The following is a 21,424-nucleotide window of genomic DNA, read 5'->3' as shown; positions in this document are numbered from 1 at the left end:
TAACCACTGCGCCACAAAAATGATCAATGAAATCCAAACATATCAACCCATGGAGGTCTGGATTTGGAGTTCTACTCCAAATGAAAGTGGAAAAACACGCTACAGGCTGATCCAACTCTGATGTAATGTCCTTTAAACAAGTCAGAATGAGGCTCAGTAGTGTGTGTGGCCTCCGCGTGCCTGTATGACCTCCCTACTACGCCTGGGCATGCTCCTGATGAGGCGGTGGATTTTCTCCTGAGGGATCTCCTCCCAGACCTGGACTAAAGCATCCGCCAACTCCTGGACAGTCTGTGGTGCAACTTGGCGTTGGTGGATGGAGCGAGACATGATGTCCCAGATGTGCTCAGCTGGATTCAGGTCTGGGGAACGGGCGGGCCGGTCCATAACATCAATGCCTTCGTGTTGCAGGAACTGCTGACACACTCCAGCCACATGAGGTCTAGCATTGTCTTGCATTAGGAGGAACCCAGGGCCAACCGCACCAGCATATGGTCCCACAAGGGGTCTGAGGATCTCATCTCGGTACCTAATGGCAGTCAGGCTACCTCTGGCGAGCACATGGAGGGCTGTGCGGCCCTCCAAAGAAATGCCCCCCCCCCCCACACCATTACTGACCCACTGCCAAACTGGTCATGCTGGAGGATGTTGCAGGCAGCAGAACGTTCTCCACGGCGTCTCCAGACTCTGTCACGTCTGTCCCATGTGCTCAGTGTGAACCTGCTTCCATCTGTGAAGAGCTCAGGGCGCCAGTGGAGAATTTGCCAATCTTGGTGTTCTCTGGCAAATGCCAAACGTCCTGCACGGTGTTGGGCTGGAAGCACAACCCCCACCTGTGGACGTCGGGCCCTCATACCACCCTCATGGAGTCTGTTTCTGACTGTTGGAGCAGACATATGCACATTTGTGTCCTGCTGGAGCTCATTCTGCAGGGCTCTGGCAGTGCTCCTCCTGTTCCTCCTTGCACAAAGAAGGAGGTAGCGGTCCTGCTGCTGGGTTGTTGTCCTCCCACGGCCTCCTCCACGTCTCCTGATGTACTGGCCTGTCTCCTGGTAGCGCCTCCATGCTCTGGACACTACGCTGACAGACACAGCAAACCTTCTTGCCACAGCTGACATTGATGTGCCATCCTGGATGAGCTGCACTACCTGAGCCACTTGTGTGGGTTGTAGACTCCGTCTCATGCTACCACTAGAGTGAAAGCACCGCCAGCGTTCAGACCAAAACATCAGCCAGAAAGCACCGGAACTGAGAAGTGGTCTGTGGTCACCACCTGCAGAACCACTCCTTTATTGGGTGTGTCTTGCCAGTTTCCAAGATCTTTAATGTTCATGTTGTTTTTACGAACAGGAAACAAACCATAAATAGCAGACTGATGAGTTTTTAACTGAATAAACTGTTGAAGCTCATTTAATGTACAACAGAGCAATAAAATGTTGAGATCATTCATAACAAGTATAACACATACATGTAAAATAAGGATGAAAATCTTCATCAGATATAAGTGATCAGAAAGGTCTGAGAACACAGCCTCAGCTCTGAACCAACGAATATCACAACACTTCCAGAGCTGCAGTTGTAGACGTTTCATCTCGTTTCTGTCCTCAGCTGTACAAAGACAACTTCTTGTTTTACTTTTACACTTACAGGTACACACATACAAGTATTCATGTAACAATACATCATTTATTATCTGGTCGAAATACACAAACGCTGAATTACCGCAGCCATGGAGGTGGTGTATCTTTTAATGGAGCAGGGAAGAACTGGGATCAACAGAAACATCCAACAGAGATTAATCTTTGGGGTGAGGAGAACCCAGCGGAACCAGTGAAACCAGTACTCCATACCGACAGTCACATAAGCTGAAGCTCATCAATGTTTTCACCAGCGCTGCAAAGTTTTAGTCTCCATCATGCAGAAGGGACGAGACTTCACCTGTAACATCTGCTGACGCGTTTATCTGGAGATTTGGCTCCAGATCAGGTTAAAGTCAATAAATTAAAATGAATTTATTCCAGAGAGAGATTTTAATCCAAATTTAAGCTGAATTCAGCAGAATGCTGAGTCATGGTCAGGAGACAGCTGATAGCAGCCTTCTAGTCTCTGGTTCTGTGATACGATGATGTTAATCACTAGCCAGACGATGTTTCTCCTGACGGTCCTCCGGTTCTGGTCTCCGCTGGTTCTCAGACTCACACAACTCTGAACTTTCATCTGTGTGGATTTACATGTCCAGTTTCTCCACGACTGTTTCATGTGAAGCCTGTTGTAGGTTGGCTGCATCATGTCATGTTGCTGCGGAGGTGTAACAAGGCAGCAGCTCGTTGTTTTCATGCTTAGTCATGTTAGAAATACACCATGAAGTCATTTATGTAGGTGTTGACTTCAGGAGCTCATTGAGGTCAAGACCTGCATGGACCCAGCTGCTGCCTCTGGCTTTGTTTGGTATTTATAGGTTGTTTAGTAAATAAAAATAAATAAATCCACTTTGTGTTGTGAGCATGAGCAGGTGTCTAACGGTCCTTCAGTGTGAACTTCAAGCTTCTGCTGTGTAACTGGATGATAACGTGGAGTCAGCAGAACTGTAACAAAACAAGGAGATGACTTGGTGTCTCCTCCCTACATGTTGGTGGATAAATATACTGAGCTGCTTCAAGCTGAAACTAAGACTTAATCAGTGTAAAAGTGACAGAGCAGTACTTCATGAGCTATAAAGGTCTTAAAGTCCCATTTAAACAGCAGAATCTTCTAGAAGCAGAGCAGCAGAGCGGAGAGGACGACGACATGGAGGACGTTTATTCCTGCTGCTCCTCCTGATGGACCAACAGTCGCTTGTCCTCCTTTACGTTTTTCTGCAACACAAAGACACTTTAATGGGAGAAAAGTGACTGAAAACACTCAGAATAAAAGTGTAACTTTCTCTTCCTGCATCAGTTAACAGGACAGTAGAAATCATGTTAAACTGGAGTCAAACTGGTCTGAAAGAGTTCAGTCTGGTCAGACAGAAGCAGTGATGCAGGAGCTGCTGGCAGTACTGCTGCCGTCCAGCAGGTGGCGGTGTTACATGCTGGTTCATCAGAGCTGATCTACTGGTTCCAGTTCTGTAAGATCCAGTAAACCCAGACTGGCCGTCACATGACGGTGACACCAAGCAACGCCAGACTGGTAAACTTCAGAACGTTCTGTTTCTGCTGCGTTACAGCACAACTAAACCCAGTACCAGACTGGTACCAGCTGGTGCAGACCATGGTGGTCCTACCCTACAGATGGTCCAGAATCTGGATCACATGATCCTCTATGACCTTCGCTGGCTGCCTGAACCAGACTCCTGGCTCTGCAGGTTGCGGTTTAGGGGGAGTCCTACCGGTTCCGGCTGCTTCTGGACCACCGTGTTCCTCGTCAAGAGGAACTCGGTGTCGTGGTGTGAGAGTGGCGAGGAATGACGTGTGTTTGACTCTGTACTGTTTATTAGTGATTATTGGTAATTAGTGAAGAGGCAGCTGGTCGGGACATCTGTTATGTTTATGTGTGGACTTTAGATGAGTGTTTATGATGCGTGATGTAACAAAGCTTGCATTCTACAAATGTTTGTGTGGGAAAACAAGGTCTGTCACGTTACCTGATCAATGGGTTTAATTTGGTTTCTTTAACTTGTCAGGTGGATTAAATTAATGTTTGTAGTTTTGGTAAAGGTATGCTTTGAATGTGGTGAAATTAACTTTCGTGTAGGTTGATGATTAATTTAGTCTTTGGACTAAAGTGTTTTGTGGATTATGTATTTAGTTTTATTGTGTATGTGTTTAAAGGTCTTTTACTTGGCGGATTGCCCAATAGAGTGACAACAGATAAAAGTCCATCAAAGACTTAAATAGAGAGATGAAAAGACATTGGAACGCCTTGCTTGAGTAAAGACAAGTTGCTCTCATCATAGTGGGTTCATCAAGTCCTCATCAAGTGGGCGCAGCACAGTGGAAAATACACTTCAGATTAGGGCTGGGCGATATGACCTTTTAGTAATATCCCGATATTTTTATGGCATTTATGGCATATTTTTATATATCTCAATATTTACCTCAGCCTTGAATGAATGCTTTGGTGCAGACAATCACATCAGTAAGATGATTTTGTGTCTCCATTAAAACATAATTGTTCATACTGCATTAAGATATGCTGATTTTAAACATTCATGCCAAAAGGATGAAATTGTAACGAAGCAAACTGATCAAAACCGTATTTATTGAACAGTTAAAGCAGCGGCAGAAACATGTCATTTTAAAACAAAATAAAGTGACTTTGCATGATGTAATAAATGCAACGTATGAAAATAGGTGCTCTGGGGGGAGTTTTCACATGAGATGAGATAAATCTGTGGTACTACTACCTTTTGTGGCGACATACTTTGCATACGACAGTTGTTTGGCCAACATCCTCTCTCCGGTATCCAAACCACCACCAGATGATGGATCCTGTACTATTTTTCTTCTGTTCTTTTCTTTTTTGCCACTGAAACAGGCTATCCTTTTGAAAAATTATTTTGAATAAAAACCACATTGTATAAATCCACTTTGTCCTGCTCTATTAAATGTTAGATTATCAAATATCAAATTTAACAAAGGATTGGTATTTTAGTGTGGAATAACTAGCTGCATGTTCAAAGCCATAAGGCTTTGCTTTATAGATGCGTTTTTGAGTTGTGTATTTTTTTAATTGCAGAGTTTAGCGTAGAAATCAGTCTTATAATCCAGGCAGAATGTCCTCGTATCGTCTCCAATAAACGGCTTCAGCCAGCTTTTAATTCAGGGTTTGATTCCCACTCCTTTCTGTACTTTCTAGAGACATGACGAGCTAGATAAATATTTAGCTTGTGTCACACACACAGTGGATGAGGTGAGTCAGTGACAGAGGCTGTGAATGTAATCAAATAGAATGAATTATTTTTGCGTGACGTGAAAAACTTTGTAATTTAGGTCCCACTCTGTAATCCAGAGCGGGATCAGTGGCGGATTTGGCTGTTCATTGTGACTGTAGGTGGAGTCGTGCAGGTGTCCTCTCTGCTCCTCTGACTGGCTGCAGCTGCAGCCGGAGCGACTGAGTGCTTTAGGACGGGGAGAGACTCTCCTTCTGACAATAACTTTACAAGTCAGTCGCCAAAACACCAGGAAAGTCTCTAATGACTCCAGTAAAAGTAGCTAGATTTGTCGCTTTTCACAAAAAAAGTCGCCAGATTTAGTGAGAAAGTCGCCACAGATTTAGTGAGAAAGTTGGCAACAGTGGCTCCACGCTGCCTCTCATGACGAAGCACGTAGCTCACGTTATGTACGTAACGAGGTGCGCTCGTTTTAACTCTCTGTGCAAAGCGGTGCAGAGTCGAGGAGGAGGGAGGAAACCCCGCCCACAGCTAAAAACACCTGCGTGACAACAGGATACTCCAATATGACGAATATAGACATTTTCTATATCGTACAGAGGACTAGCCACGATATCTCCAGTATACTCGATATATCGCCCAGCCCTACTTCAGATGTTTGACATGAAGCAGCTGATGTTCCTGATGAAGTGCTGAGTGAACTGACCTGAAATGTTCAGAGTGACACGTTTAGAAATGTCTTCTGGAAGGATGAGGCACTCGTACGTTCCTGCGTCCTCCAGCGTCAGATTTTTAATGATTATGGAAAAGTTTCCTTCGCTGTACTGACCAGGGAAACTAGAGACTCGACCTTTGTACTTTAAGGAGAGAGTTTGTGGATTATTATTCTCGATGTTCAACACACGGTTGTCGTCTTCATCCCTCCAGAAGACATCGACAGGTAGATTGTTGTTATGGAAACAGGGCAGCGTGACGTTTCCTCCAACAAAACCTTGAACTCCATCCTGGCAGGTCGCTGTGAGACGAGAAGAAAAGTCAGAGTTAAACTCTCATTTTCAGACCCGGCAGAGGTTCTGCTGACCAATCAGAGGCTTCCGTTTCCTCTGAAAAGCTGCTCTGATTGATCACATGATCAGCTCCAGAGGACGGGCTGCGTTTCCTCATCTGATGGTTCTGACAACGATCTATGAGGTAAACTAGCAGCTGTGAAGATCTGTTCCAGTCTGACCAGTAAAGAAACTGAAACAAACTAAATGTGTCCTGATGATGAGATAAATGACTGCAGAACCAGCTGATCCCTGACATCCAGTTCAACCAGTTCAACCAGTCGGAGCAGGAACTGGTGTGTGTCAGGTCCTCAGGGACCTCTGCCCTCCAGTTCAGTCCACCATGTCAGGACCTGAACCAGAATGGTGATGTCTTACTGAGATCCACCAGCTGCTCTGGCTACTGGTACCAAACTGGACCTGTTCTGACTGTTTTCTTCCTCCTCTTACTGGTTTCCAGCTGCTGGTCCAGATGATGGAAACCAACTGAATGAACTGGTTGAAATTACTAATAAAAGGTAGAAACTAGAAGAAGTCCTGGTCAGTGTTTCTTAATCGGGCTGAAACAAAGAGCCCACATCTGTACTGGGTTCTAACTGGGAGATGAACTGGTTTACAGACCCTGGAGTCCAGCTGAAGTTTAGTGATGCAGCGTAAACCTCCTCAGAGTCTGAAAGATGATCCTCTACGTCTAACGGCCGCGACATTTAAAACCACAGAAGAAGAGATAGAAGCACCAGCAGAGCAGAAGACAAAGTCATGAAGACAGTTTTAACCTTCGTGTAACTGGACGAGTCACCGAACATGAACCAAGTCTCCGCCCACTGATCACACCTCATCCAATCACGTTCCAGCTTCTGTGTTTATGTCTGAGGCTTTAAGTGTCTCCTGACTTATAAACCGTAGACGTTATGATCACCAACGCTGGCAGCAGAACCTCCTGAGTGAACATTTTCACCTCTTAACCATTGTCTTAAAGTCAGACTTGACTGACGATGACTACAGTGACTTCCTCCTCTCTGAGGTCACATGATGATGATGATGATGATGAAGCAGCAGCTGAGTGTTCAGACTCACCTGAACTCCAAGCAGAAACCAGAAACATCCAAACAGAGACTCTGTAGACAAAGAAAAACCAGTCAGACTCGACCTTCCAGCTTCTGTTTCATCAGACTGAAGATCTGAGACGTGAGGATCCGTCTCAAGTCGTCCTGTGGACTTTATCAGCTTTATCTGCTCTTATGGAGCCAAAACAAACATTTATTTACAGTTTCTGCAGATGGAGCAACATTCCTGCAAAAACAGGAAGAGAAAATAAAGAAAAACTGCAATAAAACTTATTTTATTTCCTGTTTTCCACAAGATGCGGTCAGTAGGTTTTATCCCCAGATGTGTTCAGATGAATCATAGTTCACCTCCATCTCTGATTAGCATTTATTTAATCTCTCAAACATTTTAATGTTTGAAATGCAAATAAAAACAAACATTTCCCCTTTAGCTAGGCTCTATATATTTATATTTGCATGTATTTATTAACTTTTCAATGGCTATATATGGTGTTGATATTGGCTAATAAGGCATATAAATAAATGCTAATGCTCTCCTGATGCCGATAGATATCAGACAGTCCACCGTGCGTGACACGTTGCACTGTTGTCAACTCCTCAGTAAAGAAAGCAGCTATTGGCTGTTCTAAAAGTCGCTAAATGACGTCATCGCCTAATTTGCATAAATGGCCATGTAATATAATGGATCTTGTAGGAGAGAGGAATAACATTGTGGGAGAAACAAAAGGTCAGCCAAAACCACCCTAAATAAGTTTAAAACTATAAATCTACTTTTTCTAATGGTTATTGGGGTTTTTTTTGCCACTTCAACAGGATATTGTTGGGAAAAATAATTTTGAATACCATTAGACCCACATTGTATAAATCCACTTTGTCCTGCTTTATTAAAGGGGTGCTATTCTGGTATTTGGAGTTTTCTGAGCTTTCTACCGTGTTACAGTGTTGAATCCTCATCAGACATGTGAACGGCACCGTTTTTTATCACCTAAACGCATGTTTGAGTTTGAGTTCCAGCACGCTCTCTGTTCAGTTTCCATGGCGACGAAAGACGCGTGGTTTTAGAGAGTTTTTTCTACCTGGAAATCCTTGTGACGTCCCGGGGGATAAGGTTCGGTGATTGGTTACCTTCTACTGGTTAACAAGGGCATGTACAAATACATCAGGCGGGTGGAAAACGTGGGATAAAGTTATTTCCAACGATGGCTGGTGAGTTTACCAAAGAGAGACATCCTGCTGCATTCCTTGCTGTGGGTTGCTGTTTTCCACTTCGTTTTCAAGGTCTGATTCAGGTTCCAACATGTAGGGCTGGATGCTATGTGTTGACATTGTAGTTTGTTTTTTTTATTGAGTTCATATGAGCCTAATCCTTCTGTTTATGAGATGTTACAATGACGGGGAAAGCAGGTGCGGTGCGCGCTCCCGATTTAGTGCAGTGGCGGGAGGCGGGGCTTAATGCGGAAGAGTCTCAATCCACTCGTTTTGCCCGCAGGCTGATCTGACAGCCTACGGAGAGGGTCGGTCTGAAGTAAATAAAGCCATTTGTGACAATAACTCCATCAATCCCAGCCCTTCTGGTCTCAGAAATAAAAATAAATTAGCCTGAAATACACAGAATAGTTCCACTTTAATGTTAGATTGTCAAATATCAAATTTAACCAAAGGATTGTTATGTTGTGTGGAATAGCTAGCTGCATGTACAACCCTCCTTTATCTGAGCTTGGGACTGCCACAGTGACCCAAAAGACACTTGGAGAGAGATACATTTATTTATCATTATTTTTGTTTGTAGTTTGTTTATTTTAGTTTTTTTTTTGTTTTGTTTTATTTTTTAGCTTTAGCTTGCTTTGGGTTGAACTATCATTAGGCTTTTCTTAATGGATATTTGGAATTGTCATGTGTATTCTTTTTATTTAGATCGCAGAGTTTAGCGTAGAAATCAGTCTTATAATCCAGGCAGAATGTCTTCGTATCGTCTCCAATAAACGGCTTCAGCCAGCTTTTAATTTGGGGTTTGATTCCCACTCCTTTCTGTACTTTCTAGAGACATGAGGAGCCAGATAAATATGCTTGTGTCACACACAGTGGATGAGGTGAGTAAGTGACAGAGGCTGTGAATGTAATCAAATAGAATTAATTATTTTTGCGTGACGTGAAAAACTTTGCAATTCACTTCCCACTCTGTAATCAAGGGTGGGATCAGTGGTGGATTTGCACATGTGCTGTTCATTTTGGCTGTTTAAAGTCGTGCAGGTGTCCTCTCTGCTCCTCTGACTGCTGCACCTCCAGCCGGAGCGACTGAGACTGGCGGCCTGTGAGTACTTTAGACTGGGAGGAGCTCCAGCTGCTCGCTCGTGACAATAACTTTACAATATGCGCTTTAAAGTCTGTCACCAAAACACCAAAAAAGTCTCCAATAACTCCAGTAAAAGTTGCTAGATTTGTCGCTAGTTGCTTTTCACAAGAAAAAAAAAAAGTCACCAGATTTAAGGCTGTTACATACTCCACGAGAAGCGAGAACTTTTTTCTTGTTCTCGAGGCTCCGAGAAGAAAATGTTCTCGCGGACGTGTTTGAGGACAGTTCTTGACACACCGGGCTGGCAGAACTTTTTTCTTGCGGGGCTGCGAGAAGTATCATGTGATTGGTCGGACATGTGAGGTGGGCGTGGTTAACACAGAGAACGCAGGAAGTGGAGTTGCTGCTTCCGCATTTTTACTGTTGCAGGTAAAACGGATTGTTTTGATAAAACAGCTTATCGAGGCGGTGAGAAAGTACAAACATTTTTACATGTAGCATTAAAACACTCGGACCCAGCCGCGTGCACAACCCGCCCTGCCACGTGAACGACCCGCCCTGCCACGTGCACGACCCGCCCTGCCACGTGCACGACCCGCCCTGCCGCGTGCACGACCCGCCCTGCCGCGTGAACGACCCGCCCTGCCGCGTGCACGACCCGCCCTGCCGCGTGCACGACCCGCCCTGCCGCAGACGAAGCTGCTCGTTAAATATGAAACTAGAAACTCGGAGAGCAGAAACCTCCGCCAAGCACAATGTTTAAGAATCCTTTTAAAACATTCCTGGATCCAAACGGTGATCCTGATCACCACCAGAATTTAATCAGTTCTTCACTTTTACATTTGAAATATTTATAAAATCCATCCGTAACCTTTTAAGTTATCTTAAGCAAAAAGACGCCGGGGAAAACAGCCTCCTCGGCGGAGGTAACAACCGGGTTCATGGCACAGAAAAGCAGACATCGCCCCCCGCAGTGATCCCTCCCCGCTGCAGACCTGCTTCTCGTGTAGTATGTATGGACCTGCCGAACAAGACCTTTTTTCTTGTTCTTGCAGCCTCGAGAACAAGAACTCAGTTCTTGCGTCTCGTGGAGGATGAACAGGCTTTAGCGAGAACGTCGCCAAGTTGGCAACAGTGACACGTTGTACAATGTGACTTATAAACATCTTCACCAATGCTGCAGCCGCATCTCTTCACGTCTGTTTTACATGTGCTTTTAGTTTAGAGAACCAGGTAGGCTACAGTAGACATGTTTAAAAGGCGCGCGTCTTCTGAGGAGCGTGCATGAGTCATGTCTGTCTCAAGGCAACCGTGACTGTCCAGCATACAGGTTCAGAGGAGAGGAGGCTGGACCTGCAAGGATTCTGCATGAAAAGAACATTTTTTGCTGTCTGTTGTATTTTCTGTGTTTTATTTAGTTAATTAGTTTTAGATTGAGTGTTGATGTGACCGACATGTGTAGGCTGTTTGAAAGTTACAAAAATATGGAACAAATGTTGCGTCGCATATTGGTTCAAACCGGGACGCAACATTTATCCGTCAATTAAAGGACGATTCTGTATTTTACGGGACTGGTGGCAACTCTATGCTCCACTATGGGTTACCGTGAGGAGTTTAAATCCATATACATCATCTAAACTTTACATGTTTACATTGTTTAGAAGTAACTAACATGTCTGTCCATCATCATCATTTTATGTTTCAAATTAAAATACGCAGAATAAACTTCCTGTTCCTGATAAGTTAACATGTTATTAAGTTAAGAAAAATAATTATTTTTACTGTTTATAGCTTTAAATAAATGTGTAATTACTTAATTAGCTCAGAAAGTTGGTTTCTATCATGCGATGTAAAGATAAAATGCTTTAAGCGGAACAAAATAAGTGGTGGTACTCCCTTAATGACTTGTGTCAGTTTGTCTGCAAATATGGGACAAAAACATGGCTGATACTTACATGTAGATCTATAAATTGATCTGTAGATTAATAGTTTTATAGCACAGAAATGACAAAAAATAAACACAGCAAGTTCTAAATCGAATCCACATTTGCCAAATTAAAAGTACCACGGAGACTCTTTTATGAACTTCAAGCCTCATTGCTGGACATTAAACATAACACTGAAAAGTAAATACATAAACTTAAAGTTCACTAACCCTTTCATGTATGAATTAATAATAAAAACAATGCAACATTTTTCACATTTTTGTAAAAAAAAAAAAAAAAAAAACCCACTGAAGTGGTTTATTTACAAAAATACCCTCCTCATTCATGAATATGCAAGAAAGGAGCTTGTAAATAGGTTTCCACTGCAGGGCCATTATGCATGAAAGGGTTAAAAACATAAAAAGTTCTACATTTAGACTTATTTAGCTCATTACCAGACTAATTTAACAGTGTAGTACTATTACACTTTTCCTCTGTGACATATGTTTTTCCCAGCATCCGGCCTGGCCCATAACACTTAGTAATATTATCTTTAATCTAGAAATAATCTTCAAATACTCAAACTAAATAAACAAACAAACAAATAAATAAATAAATGTGTAACAACTTAATTAGCTCAGAAAGCTGGTTTCTATCATACGATGCGACGATAGAAACCAGTTTATACGATGGTTTCCAGTTCTTCCAGTTGTTCAGGTGACTTACGGGAAATGCAGCTAGGCTAATCTAAGCTAACCTAAACTAGCTCGTGGCTAAACTTTAACAAACTTGTGTTCCGACTTTATTCTAATTTTGGGGTTCGTTGGGACCACTCCATCCACTGACCTCCTGAAGTTCCCCATCTGGTTAATGTGGACGATGAAGAGATGTTATAAACTCGTATATTTAAACTGCGATAAAAACCTCCAGAACAGCAGGTCACAGACGGCTAACAACCAAAGAACAGGAACTACTTTCTGACTACGCCTCAGTGACGTAAACGGTTTGAGTTAGACTGCAGGGTGTCTGATCAATGGTCGGAAGTGATGATGAGAGGATGAAGATGCTTCAGCTACTGGGATGACCGGTCATCATACTGGGTTCATGTTACTGGGTTCAGTGTGTGGAAACAAAGTCTACGATACCCACCAGCCTGACAGTCTGCTGCGGTTGTAGCTTAGCCGCTAACAGTCCATTCCAATGCTGGGTCGGCCGTCGGGGGGGCGGGGTGTCCATTGTTTTCACATATTTCTGTAAAAAGACTAACAAAAAACTAAATATTTTATATAATCAAACCTTTGAATGAACAACTGAAAACAGCAAGACGTCAAAAGAATACTAAAAATATAAGGCCAAAGTCTGAACATGACACGTCATATCACGCTAATTTCTCCATTGTTATCCTGATGTTAAACGTGACAGGGTCCGCACCATTTATCACCTGTGTGACCCGGCGGCGAGGTGGGTGGGCGGAGCTATCAGCCGGGAAACCCCACTCAGATCCAATGCCCGTTTTATCCATGGGTGGAAAAAACCAATCAAGTAAACCAAATCAGAATGACTTTTCAGGCTGCACGGTGGTATAGTGGGTGGCCAAATAGTAAGAATGTTGCTGGTTCGATCCTCTGTAGGGGTGAGGCAGAGGATTGGACCCCTACATCTGTGTAGATGATGTGATGGACTGGTGACCTATTGGTGACCATTTGCCCAAAGACTGCTGGGATAAGCTCCAGCTTCCCCGCAAATAAATAAATGACACCATGGAAAACATGCATTTATCTTGGAGGAGGAAAGCTTTGCTGTTTTGTAACTTATTGTTTTGGCACCACACATCCCTGCTATAAAGAAATAAAGAGCAGCACATGAGACATGGTGGAACTCTTCCTGCTTTTTTATTTGCTGGTTTATTGTTCACTCTAAAGCCTTTGTATAAATTATGTTAAGTAGGCCTGCGATGGACTGGCAAGCTGTCCAGAGTGTACTCCGCCTTTTGTCCATAAACTGCTGCGATAGCTCCAGCTTCCCTGCAACCCTTCATCAGACTAAGCGGTTAGGATAATGAATGAATGAATGAATGCTTAGTAGGCCAACACCAACTATTGCATAATGACACAATCCTCATGTGAACCACGACACAGACGTTCCGCTCTGAAACTTTGCTGGTAAAATAGGGTGCTGTGTGGAAAGCTCGGCACAGCCGCTACGCAGCGCTTCTACATTCAGTAGATCCCGAGGTCACGCATCTACACGTAAGCGGATCACTTGCAACTTTGACTTGACTTTCAATAAACTCAATATCTTTAAATGCAGTACATCTGTGAAACTTCTGTAGATCACAGACACTCCACTTTATCAGGCTGAATGATCACTTGCATGCTAGCTGGAACATCCAATGACCCATCACATCCATTACATTACAGCTGGAGAAATACCCAACAATGCCTGCACACTTGTCTGATCTCCATGCAACCTCCTGATCTTCTGCACCTTCACAGGATCGCTAGCACATGAGGGCTTTTTGTTGGTGAATTCTCTTTGCAGTCTGCACTGCTCTCTCCACACGACCATTTCCTTGAGGGTGGTGAGGGCTGGATTTGATGTGATTGAAATCCAATTGCCTTGCCAACTCCTGGAATTCTGAGCTGGAGAAATGAGGTCCATTATCACTCACCGCCTCATCTGGGATACCAAACCTTGCAAAGGTTGCTTTAAGTCTCTGGATGACCTGTGAGCTTGTTGTGGATGGCAGGTGCAGCAACTCAAGGAACCTTGAGTAATAGTCAGATATGACCAGGTAGTTATTTTGTTGGTGTTCACAGAGGTCCAGGGCTATTCTTTTCCATAGGCGGTTAGGTAGAAGTGTGGAGATAAGTGGTTCCTTTTGTTGTGTCCGTTTTGTTCAAGTCAAGGGCGGCATGACACCACTGTGTTCTTTATTTCTGCTGAGTCCTGGCCACCAGACTGATGATTTTGCCCTTTCTCTGTACTTGGTCAACCCTTGGGCACACGGCGAGAAGTATGTACAGCGTATGGAAGCGTATGGAACAGCATCACCCTTTTGATTGATTCGGACCGGCTCTGTTTTTAAGGTACCATGCTCACCATAGGCTTGTGGATGGCTGGTGTTGGGTTTAACCTCATCTAATTCTTAACTGAGAGAGCTCGGCTGAGTAGGTTGCTGACTCTGTGTCCATGGATCACAAAGGCTGTGAATTGGTAATCTTTTCCCTTGTGGCTGATTGTTGCATTAAAACAACCAAGACATGGCAACTGACCTCCTGGGCTGATAAGAGGAGTGTCGACTGGTTCTAATGGCCTCTCAGGGATAAGTGCGCAAAAAGTGTCCTCACACATGACCGAAACATTGGTTCCTGACGATTTTAAATTCCACCTTAAATTTCTTTTAATGTTCACATCACACACCAAACCCAGGAAATAGGAACTTTGTTCAGCTTTTTCAGTCTGAGGCACTTCATTTACTGACCTGCTGCTGGGGCACACTCTGCCCCAATGTCCCATTTTATGGCAGGTGTGGCATGTTGCTTTTCCTGCAGGGCATTTTTCTTGGACAAGTTGTGCTTTCCCACATTTGCCACATTTCATTTAATTTTTTCCACACTTTCTGTCTGTCCATTTCTTGACTTATCTTGTTGCTGGTGAGGCATCTGATGTGGGTTTTTCCTTTTGAACAGAACTTCTTCAACAGATCCCGCAGCGTCTCCCTGCAGATTCACTTGGGCTGCCACCTCCTCCGACTGTCCAACGGTCTGTATTGTCTGCGCCATAACAAGTCAGCCATCATGTGCAGTTTGGGGGAGAGCTCTATGTCTATCTCAAGACAAACACGTGTGTTTATGGAGGATATTCCTACGCAGGAAACAGTTCTCAACGAACTTCTGCACCACGATCATTGCGATTATTGTGATCGTTGTCTCGGGCAAATGTGAAGGACTTGTAGATATTCTCAGCCTCGTTGCCCATCGCATTAATCAGGCTGCTCACCTGCACTTGTCCATCATCCTTGTCAAGTTTTGTGGTAATTCTGTACCTCTGGAACCGTTGCGTCCATTCAGGCCACTCCGTAGGTTTATCAAATGCCGTAAAATGTGACTCTTGTAAAACTGCTGTAACCACAAATTGTTCCAGTATACACGACCTGTATATGACGAAGTCAAGCTTTACCTTAAAGAACTGCAGTGAATGAATCAAACCTGAAGGTTGATGTGCTCCAGTTACAACAATCCACGCGGTGCATCTCTCTACACCAGTGTTCCTCATTATGCGGCTCACTGACTCATGACTTGTGGCTCATGAAGCAGCCACTGCCTTTCTGAAAATGCTATCTAAACAAGTTATAATGATGCTCAATGGAGCAGTTCTCTCCACAAACAAGAGCTGCAGGCTGCTTGCAAAAACTTTGCTGTCATAACAGCCCTAAGGGATCCTATCAGAGTTGCCAGTTTTGGCTAATTTCAACTGCACCAAACTCCACCAAAGAGCTGCTCTGTTGGTAGCTCTCTACATATATCGATAAAGAAACACCCACATTCTGGAGGCATTATCGTATTTTCACCATATACTGTTGCATAAGAATGCTATTACTCTGTGTAATATTTAAGATAAGAATTCCTTTGCTAAAAAGCTGAATGTTACTGATTTGGCAACGTAGCAGAATACGTAGCGTGGGAACATAACCTCATCCTTAGAATATCTGGAAGGTTAGCAACAACACATATAAATACAACATGGAGAAAGTTAAACAGCATGGCAGTCCGATGGTAATCCTTCTTTCCTCTTTCCAACAACTGCATCACATACTGTTATTAAAAGAATGAATAACATATTGTGAAATTACTTTGCTGATTTTTAAATTGTTTTCCTTTTTTGGAAAAAGTGTCTCTCCTCTTGTCTTAGTGTAATGAGTGCAGCTCTTGTTGAATTAACAGTGAGGATTGGTGCTCTACACCAACTTGTCCAGAAGGAAATCCTAAGAATCCAACCTCACAAACTCTCCCTCAGGTTCTTCTTGATACTTTTACATGTTTTTGTTGACAAACTGTCCAACGCTACTGTCCAAGCACCGTTAGCAGGGGCAGGCTGAACACAGGAGACAACTGATGTGACTAAGGCTCAGTTATGGCAGATACACAAACGGACGGACAGTTTTGTTCTCCTGCATCAATTACACATGTAATTTGGTCTTTTTCAAGGAGCTGAGCTATTCACTACTTGACATAAAACTACCACTGGAAATAATGGGAGCAGTATTGCGTTGTATAGCTGACACACAACCAGCAACAAACCAGAGAAGATAAAAAGGAACATGAAGAAGACGACGCAAAAACCATCACATAAAATTAATAAAGAAGACGCAGGACGAGTTGAAAACAACAACAAAAAAAGAACATTGTGAGTTCTTTCTTCTACTAGTGGTGTTTTTTTAATGGTTGTAAATGATTTCATCGTGGTAAATTGCTGCTACCAACCACTGTCAACACATAGACGTGAACTCCAAACTCAGCACTAGTGCATGAACTGACTAAACAACCACAATGTAAAAGTCATATTAGGCTAAGGGGACAGCGACGTATGAAACGTTTGAAATAGACGTCCTCATTTACATACATAAGGGAGCAGAAACTGACCTTCAGATGTAACGTCTTCATTTCACATTTATTTTCCGTTAAAACACAGCAGACGATGATGAACTGGTGAAATGTGCATCGTACCAGTTTCCTACATGCTCCATGTCAGGTGATGCATCCAGGTGAGTGTAACAAGATAAACACCCAAGTGCCAGTCGAGTGTGAAGATCAGGATGCTCATAAACATGAGATTATTTAGATTTATGGCTCCTGTACTGGTGATATGTGAGATATTATATGACATCAGAGCTGACTCAGATCAGGAACAGCTGGTATCTTTAATCATTGACAGCTCAGATTCATGAAGTTGTTTCTGTTTATCTTCATCGTGTCTTTAAAACAAGTCAAATCCACCTGAGTGACTGAAACTGGACTACTGAGTCTCTTTACGTTGGTGTGAATGACTTCTGATGGTCTGTGATGATGCAACAACACCAGGAAGATGATGATGCAAATGTTTTTGTGGTTTTGGACACAAGTTTTAGTTTCCTGTTCCAGAAGTGAAAGAAGACAGGATCCTCCAGCTGTCAGGTTTATAAACTGTCATCAAACAATAAAAGTGATATGAACACTCCCTGTTTCTGCCCTCACATTTATCTATGAGCCTCAGCAGGAGTGACAGATTTATCTCATTTCTTCTCATTTATGATGCTCTGCTTCTTCCTCACCTGCAGGAGATCCGAAAGCTCGGACTTCCTCACAGTTCAACCAGATCTTATAGTGGAGGCAACTGGAGACTTCCAGCTGATTTCAGCCAGTATAAATAAAAGCTTTGTGTCAATGCAGAGAGGAGGAAAGATGAGTCTAACAGTCTGGTGGATCCAGTAAAAACCAACCACCAGACAGGCTGAGTGAACGGACACTAGACGGTGTTTCTGTGAAGGTTCAGTCAGTTCTATCAGCACAAACATCATCAGGTTTTATTTCTAATCAACTCTGTTCATGATGAGAGGAGGAAGAACACCAACGTGCACCAGTCAGATGATGCAGAACCATCAACGACACCACTAAAGAGTCAACCAGACATGGCCCCCATCTTCCTCTATGTGACATCAGTCATCCAGACAGAAACAGAAACAATCTGTGTTTAATGGATAAACTGTAATGGAGCTACAAACCTTGGTGTGTGTGTGTTCCTTGTCTTCCCTTGGTGTTTACAGAGGTGTGTTCTGTGGTTTACAGGTCAGTGGAATCACGCTTATTCCACCTGTCCTGCTTTTAAACTGCAGGCAGATCTTCATTCAACGCTGGATTGTTGCAACCTTTTGTGATTTCCTGCTTTAGATGGAACCGGTCTGCCTGCTCACCACACCTACTGGATTCCTGAGCCTTTGAGATCAGCTACTCTGCTCAAGAAATCTGTTAAACCTTCCCTGCTGGATAGCTCTTTTCCTTGGGTCCAACTCTCCTTGTGACATAAACAGCAACAGAAAGATGTTTTACAGGCTGATAATTATAAATCATCCTGTACTGCAGGGTGTGAACCATCCTGCTGGGCAGAGACTGACATGCCCACTGCAGCTACATAATCAGCAATGTTGACAACTTTATTATGATATTTAACAACTATCCAGACTTCATTACATGCTATGTTCTCATGGTGTCTCTGATGGTAAAGCATGTACTGTTCCTAAGGCTGGGAAATACAAAGTTCACATCAACATTGTGTGTATATAATTTCTACAACAAGATGCAAACAAAGCACTTGATACTGGAGGTCAGTGGTGGGGCAGCACAAAGCACTTAGACTCTGACATTGTGAAAAAGCCAGTCTGACGGTCACATTGTATGTCTGCTGCGTTCCTGTAAACAGCAGTTTACAGACTGTTGCCAACTGTTAACACAAGTTGTGGTATACTGACCATGATTAAGCTTGATGTTGTCTGTTACTGGTGTGATGCATGCAGAGGTGTCAAACTCCAGTCCTGGAAGGCCGGTATCCAGCAGGGTTCTGTTGTTTCCCTCTCCTAACACACCTGATTCAAATCAAATGGATCCAGCAGCTTCTTGTCAACTTACTTATGAATTTCAGTCAGGCGTGTTGGAGCATGGAGCCAACAAAACCCTGCAGGATACCGACCATCCAGGACTGGAGTTTGACACCTGTGTACTACTGGAAACAAGAGGATGCATGAGTTGTAAAAAATGTGTGGCCACCCGCTGAATAAACACCAGCTAAAAAACATGAGCTAATCTCTCAGTCTCAATGTGTAACAACTGGCAACATGGACAAACGTGATTTTTCCAAAGGGAGAGGGGAAATCTGTTGTCAGTACTTGAAAGGAAAATGGCCCTTTTGAAAGAATTGACGAGTTTAAACCAGAAAATGAGCCATGGTCGGCATAGAGAGTGGCTAGAGCAGTTTTTCGAAGCTGACGACATAGTTGTGGAAAAGCAAGTAGCCACTCTGCTAGGTGTTATGGACGCGGCTTCATGTGGATCAATAAGAAACCTGTTGCAGCCCGACAAGCTAAAGGACAAGACTTATGATGAAATTGTTCTTTAAGGACATTATGAACCAAAACCTTTGTAAGTGGTGGAGAGATTCTGGTTCAACCAGTGAAACCAGAAGGTTAACCAGCCAGTGGCGCTGTATGCGGCTGAGTTAAAACTGTGTGCGTTCAACTGTGAGTTTGGAGCCAACCTGGACGCTTGTCTTTGGGATTGTTACGTCAGAGGGATTAAACACAAAGCCTGCCAGTGGAGACTACTTTCAGAATATGATCTGACCTCCAAAGCTTTTGAGATTGTGCTCAACATGGAGACGGCCAACAGATGCACGTCAACTGAGAGGGACTGAGAGCGAACATGTTGGGGATGCCAGCGTTCATAAGGTGAGACTACAAGGGACAAAAGACTGCTACAGATGCAAAGGAAAGAATCACCGTCCTCATGAATGTCATTTTAAAGAGACTACATGTCATATTTGTGGCAAGACAGGACACATAAAAAGACATGCCGTTTAAAAACACAGGCAACAAGTGTAAAGAGCACAGAAAGCAGGAAATGGCATCCACAAAGAGACACCAAGTATGTGGAAGCTGAAGAGGACCAGGATTTGGGTGTTTTTAAGATCCAGACCATCACTAGAGAGGAAGCTGGGCGGTACAAAGAGACATTGTCAGTTTCTGGTGTTGATTTGGAGATGGAAATAGATACTGGTGCAGCTAGGAGCCTCATATCACAGCAAATCTACAGGAAGAAGTTCTCACATCTGTCAATAAGGAAGAAAACAGCCAAGTTTATAGCCTATAATGGGGTCATATTCCAGTACTGGACCAGATAACAGCTACAGTAGGATACGAGGGACAGTCTGAGGATCTGTTATTGCTGGTTGTCAAAGGAGAAGTGCTCCTCTCTGTGGTCAGAACTGGCTCAAAAGTCTCAGTTTAAACTGGAAACAATTGACTGTATTTTCTGCACCATGAGGCGCATTTAAAAGCTTTCATTTTCATTTCTCCTTTAAATGAATTTGCAAGCGAAGCAAATGAATTTGGAGCTTGTCATCGTTCCAGGATTAACAAAAGAACTCCAACCGCTGGACGTTGGTGTAAACAGCTGGTTTAAAGTGAAGCTGCGATGGATGAGAGGCGGTGAACACACCTTTATGAAGACTGGGAGGCAGCGTCGGGCGAGTTATGCCACCATATGTGAATGGATTGTGGATGCCTGGACTAAGGTATCTCCTTTGACTGTCTGAGCTTTCGCAAAAGCCGGTATCATTGCTGAACAGCAACGAGATCGACTCCGACGATGACGAGAGAGAAGCCGGTATGCTTGATGGCGAAAATGCCCAGCTGTTCAATTCAGACACAAAAGATGAGGACTTCGATGGATTTGTATCAACAGACTGATAAAATAATAATGTGTGTAGTCTTAAATATGTATCATAGCTGAATAAAGTTCAACCAAACTCACTGATTTGCTTCTGTTTACCAGAAACCTCCTGCTGATTGATGCAGCACATCCAGCTGATTCACCAGAAACCTGTTTGGTGATAAACACAAAGTGGAGCAACTATTCACGCCTCATTACAGACCATGTTCTCATGGTGTCTCCGATGTTAAACCATGAGGAACGACGTTGTTGTCTCGTGTGCAGAAGCAAATCAAAAGATTCCACTTTGTTTTCATGGACAGGATTTACCTTACATTTTTAGAATATTTCCCTTCGCAGCCCGTCGTCAAGCCTTTGCAGTTTTGTCCACCATAAACTCTGTTACCACGGAAACGAGAGGCTAAAATGAGAGAGGTTTCGTATTTTACTGTCTCAGCATCGTCCTGTAAACGAAGCCTGAATTGTAGAAATATAAACAAACCCATCTCTGGCTTCTGATTGGTCCAGTTAGATTGTTAATGTCATTTTTATTGGAAAATATGTTAAATATTCGGTTTTTACTGTGACTTGTTGTCACTCCAAAGTTAAATTACAAACAAATCATTTATTCAACTCCAGAGCGTCTCTTTTGGTTGAGTTTGTCTGGAACAAAAGGATGAGAATTACGTGCACATCTACATGTCATCTAGAGGTTTCCAGTAACTTTCAGGGCCAGTAACTACTTCCACTGAGGAGATGGTG

The 21,424-nt window shown here is 43.3% G+C and overlaps 1 protein-coding gene across 2 annotated transcripts in view; it reads right to left on the bottom strand.

The window, feature by feature from the left end:
* Positions 1-1,385: 1,385 nt before the first annotated feature.
* LOC306773765 (T-cell surface glycoprotein CD4-like) overlaps positions 1,386-21,424 on the bottom strand; it is a 28,333-nt gene continuing 8,294 nt past the window's right edge. The window contains exons 1-4 of one of the 2 annotated variants that reach the window (XM_079263668.1): positions 12,048-12,176; positions 6,994-7,034; positions 5,577-5,885; positions 1,386-2,855 (exon numbers count right to left, since the gene is read on the bottom strand). In XM_079263668.1, the coding sequence (XP_079119794.1) occupies positions 2,752-2,855; positions 5,577-5,885; positions 6,994-7,034; positions 12,048-12,064 (471 nt within the window). In that variant the 5' untranslated portion in view covers positions 12,065-12,176 and the 3' untranslated portion in view covers positions 1,386-2,751. Of the gene's footprint in view, positions 2,856-5,576; positions 5,886-6,993; positions 7,035-12,047; positions 12,177-21,424 lie in introns of those variants that run through there. The other variant, XM_079263669.1, reaches the window with a different exon arrangement.

The sequence above is a fragment of the Telmatherina bonti genome, assembly GCF_933228915.1.
Source record: "Telmatherina bonti genome assembly, chromosome: 24".
NCBI classification, from domain to species: domain Eukaryota; kingdom Metazoa; phylum Chordata; class Actinopteri; order Atheriniformes; family Telmatherinidae; genus Telmatherina; species Telmatherina bonti.
This window is presented reverse-complemented; position numbering and strand designations above follow the sequence as displayed.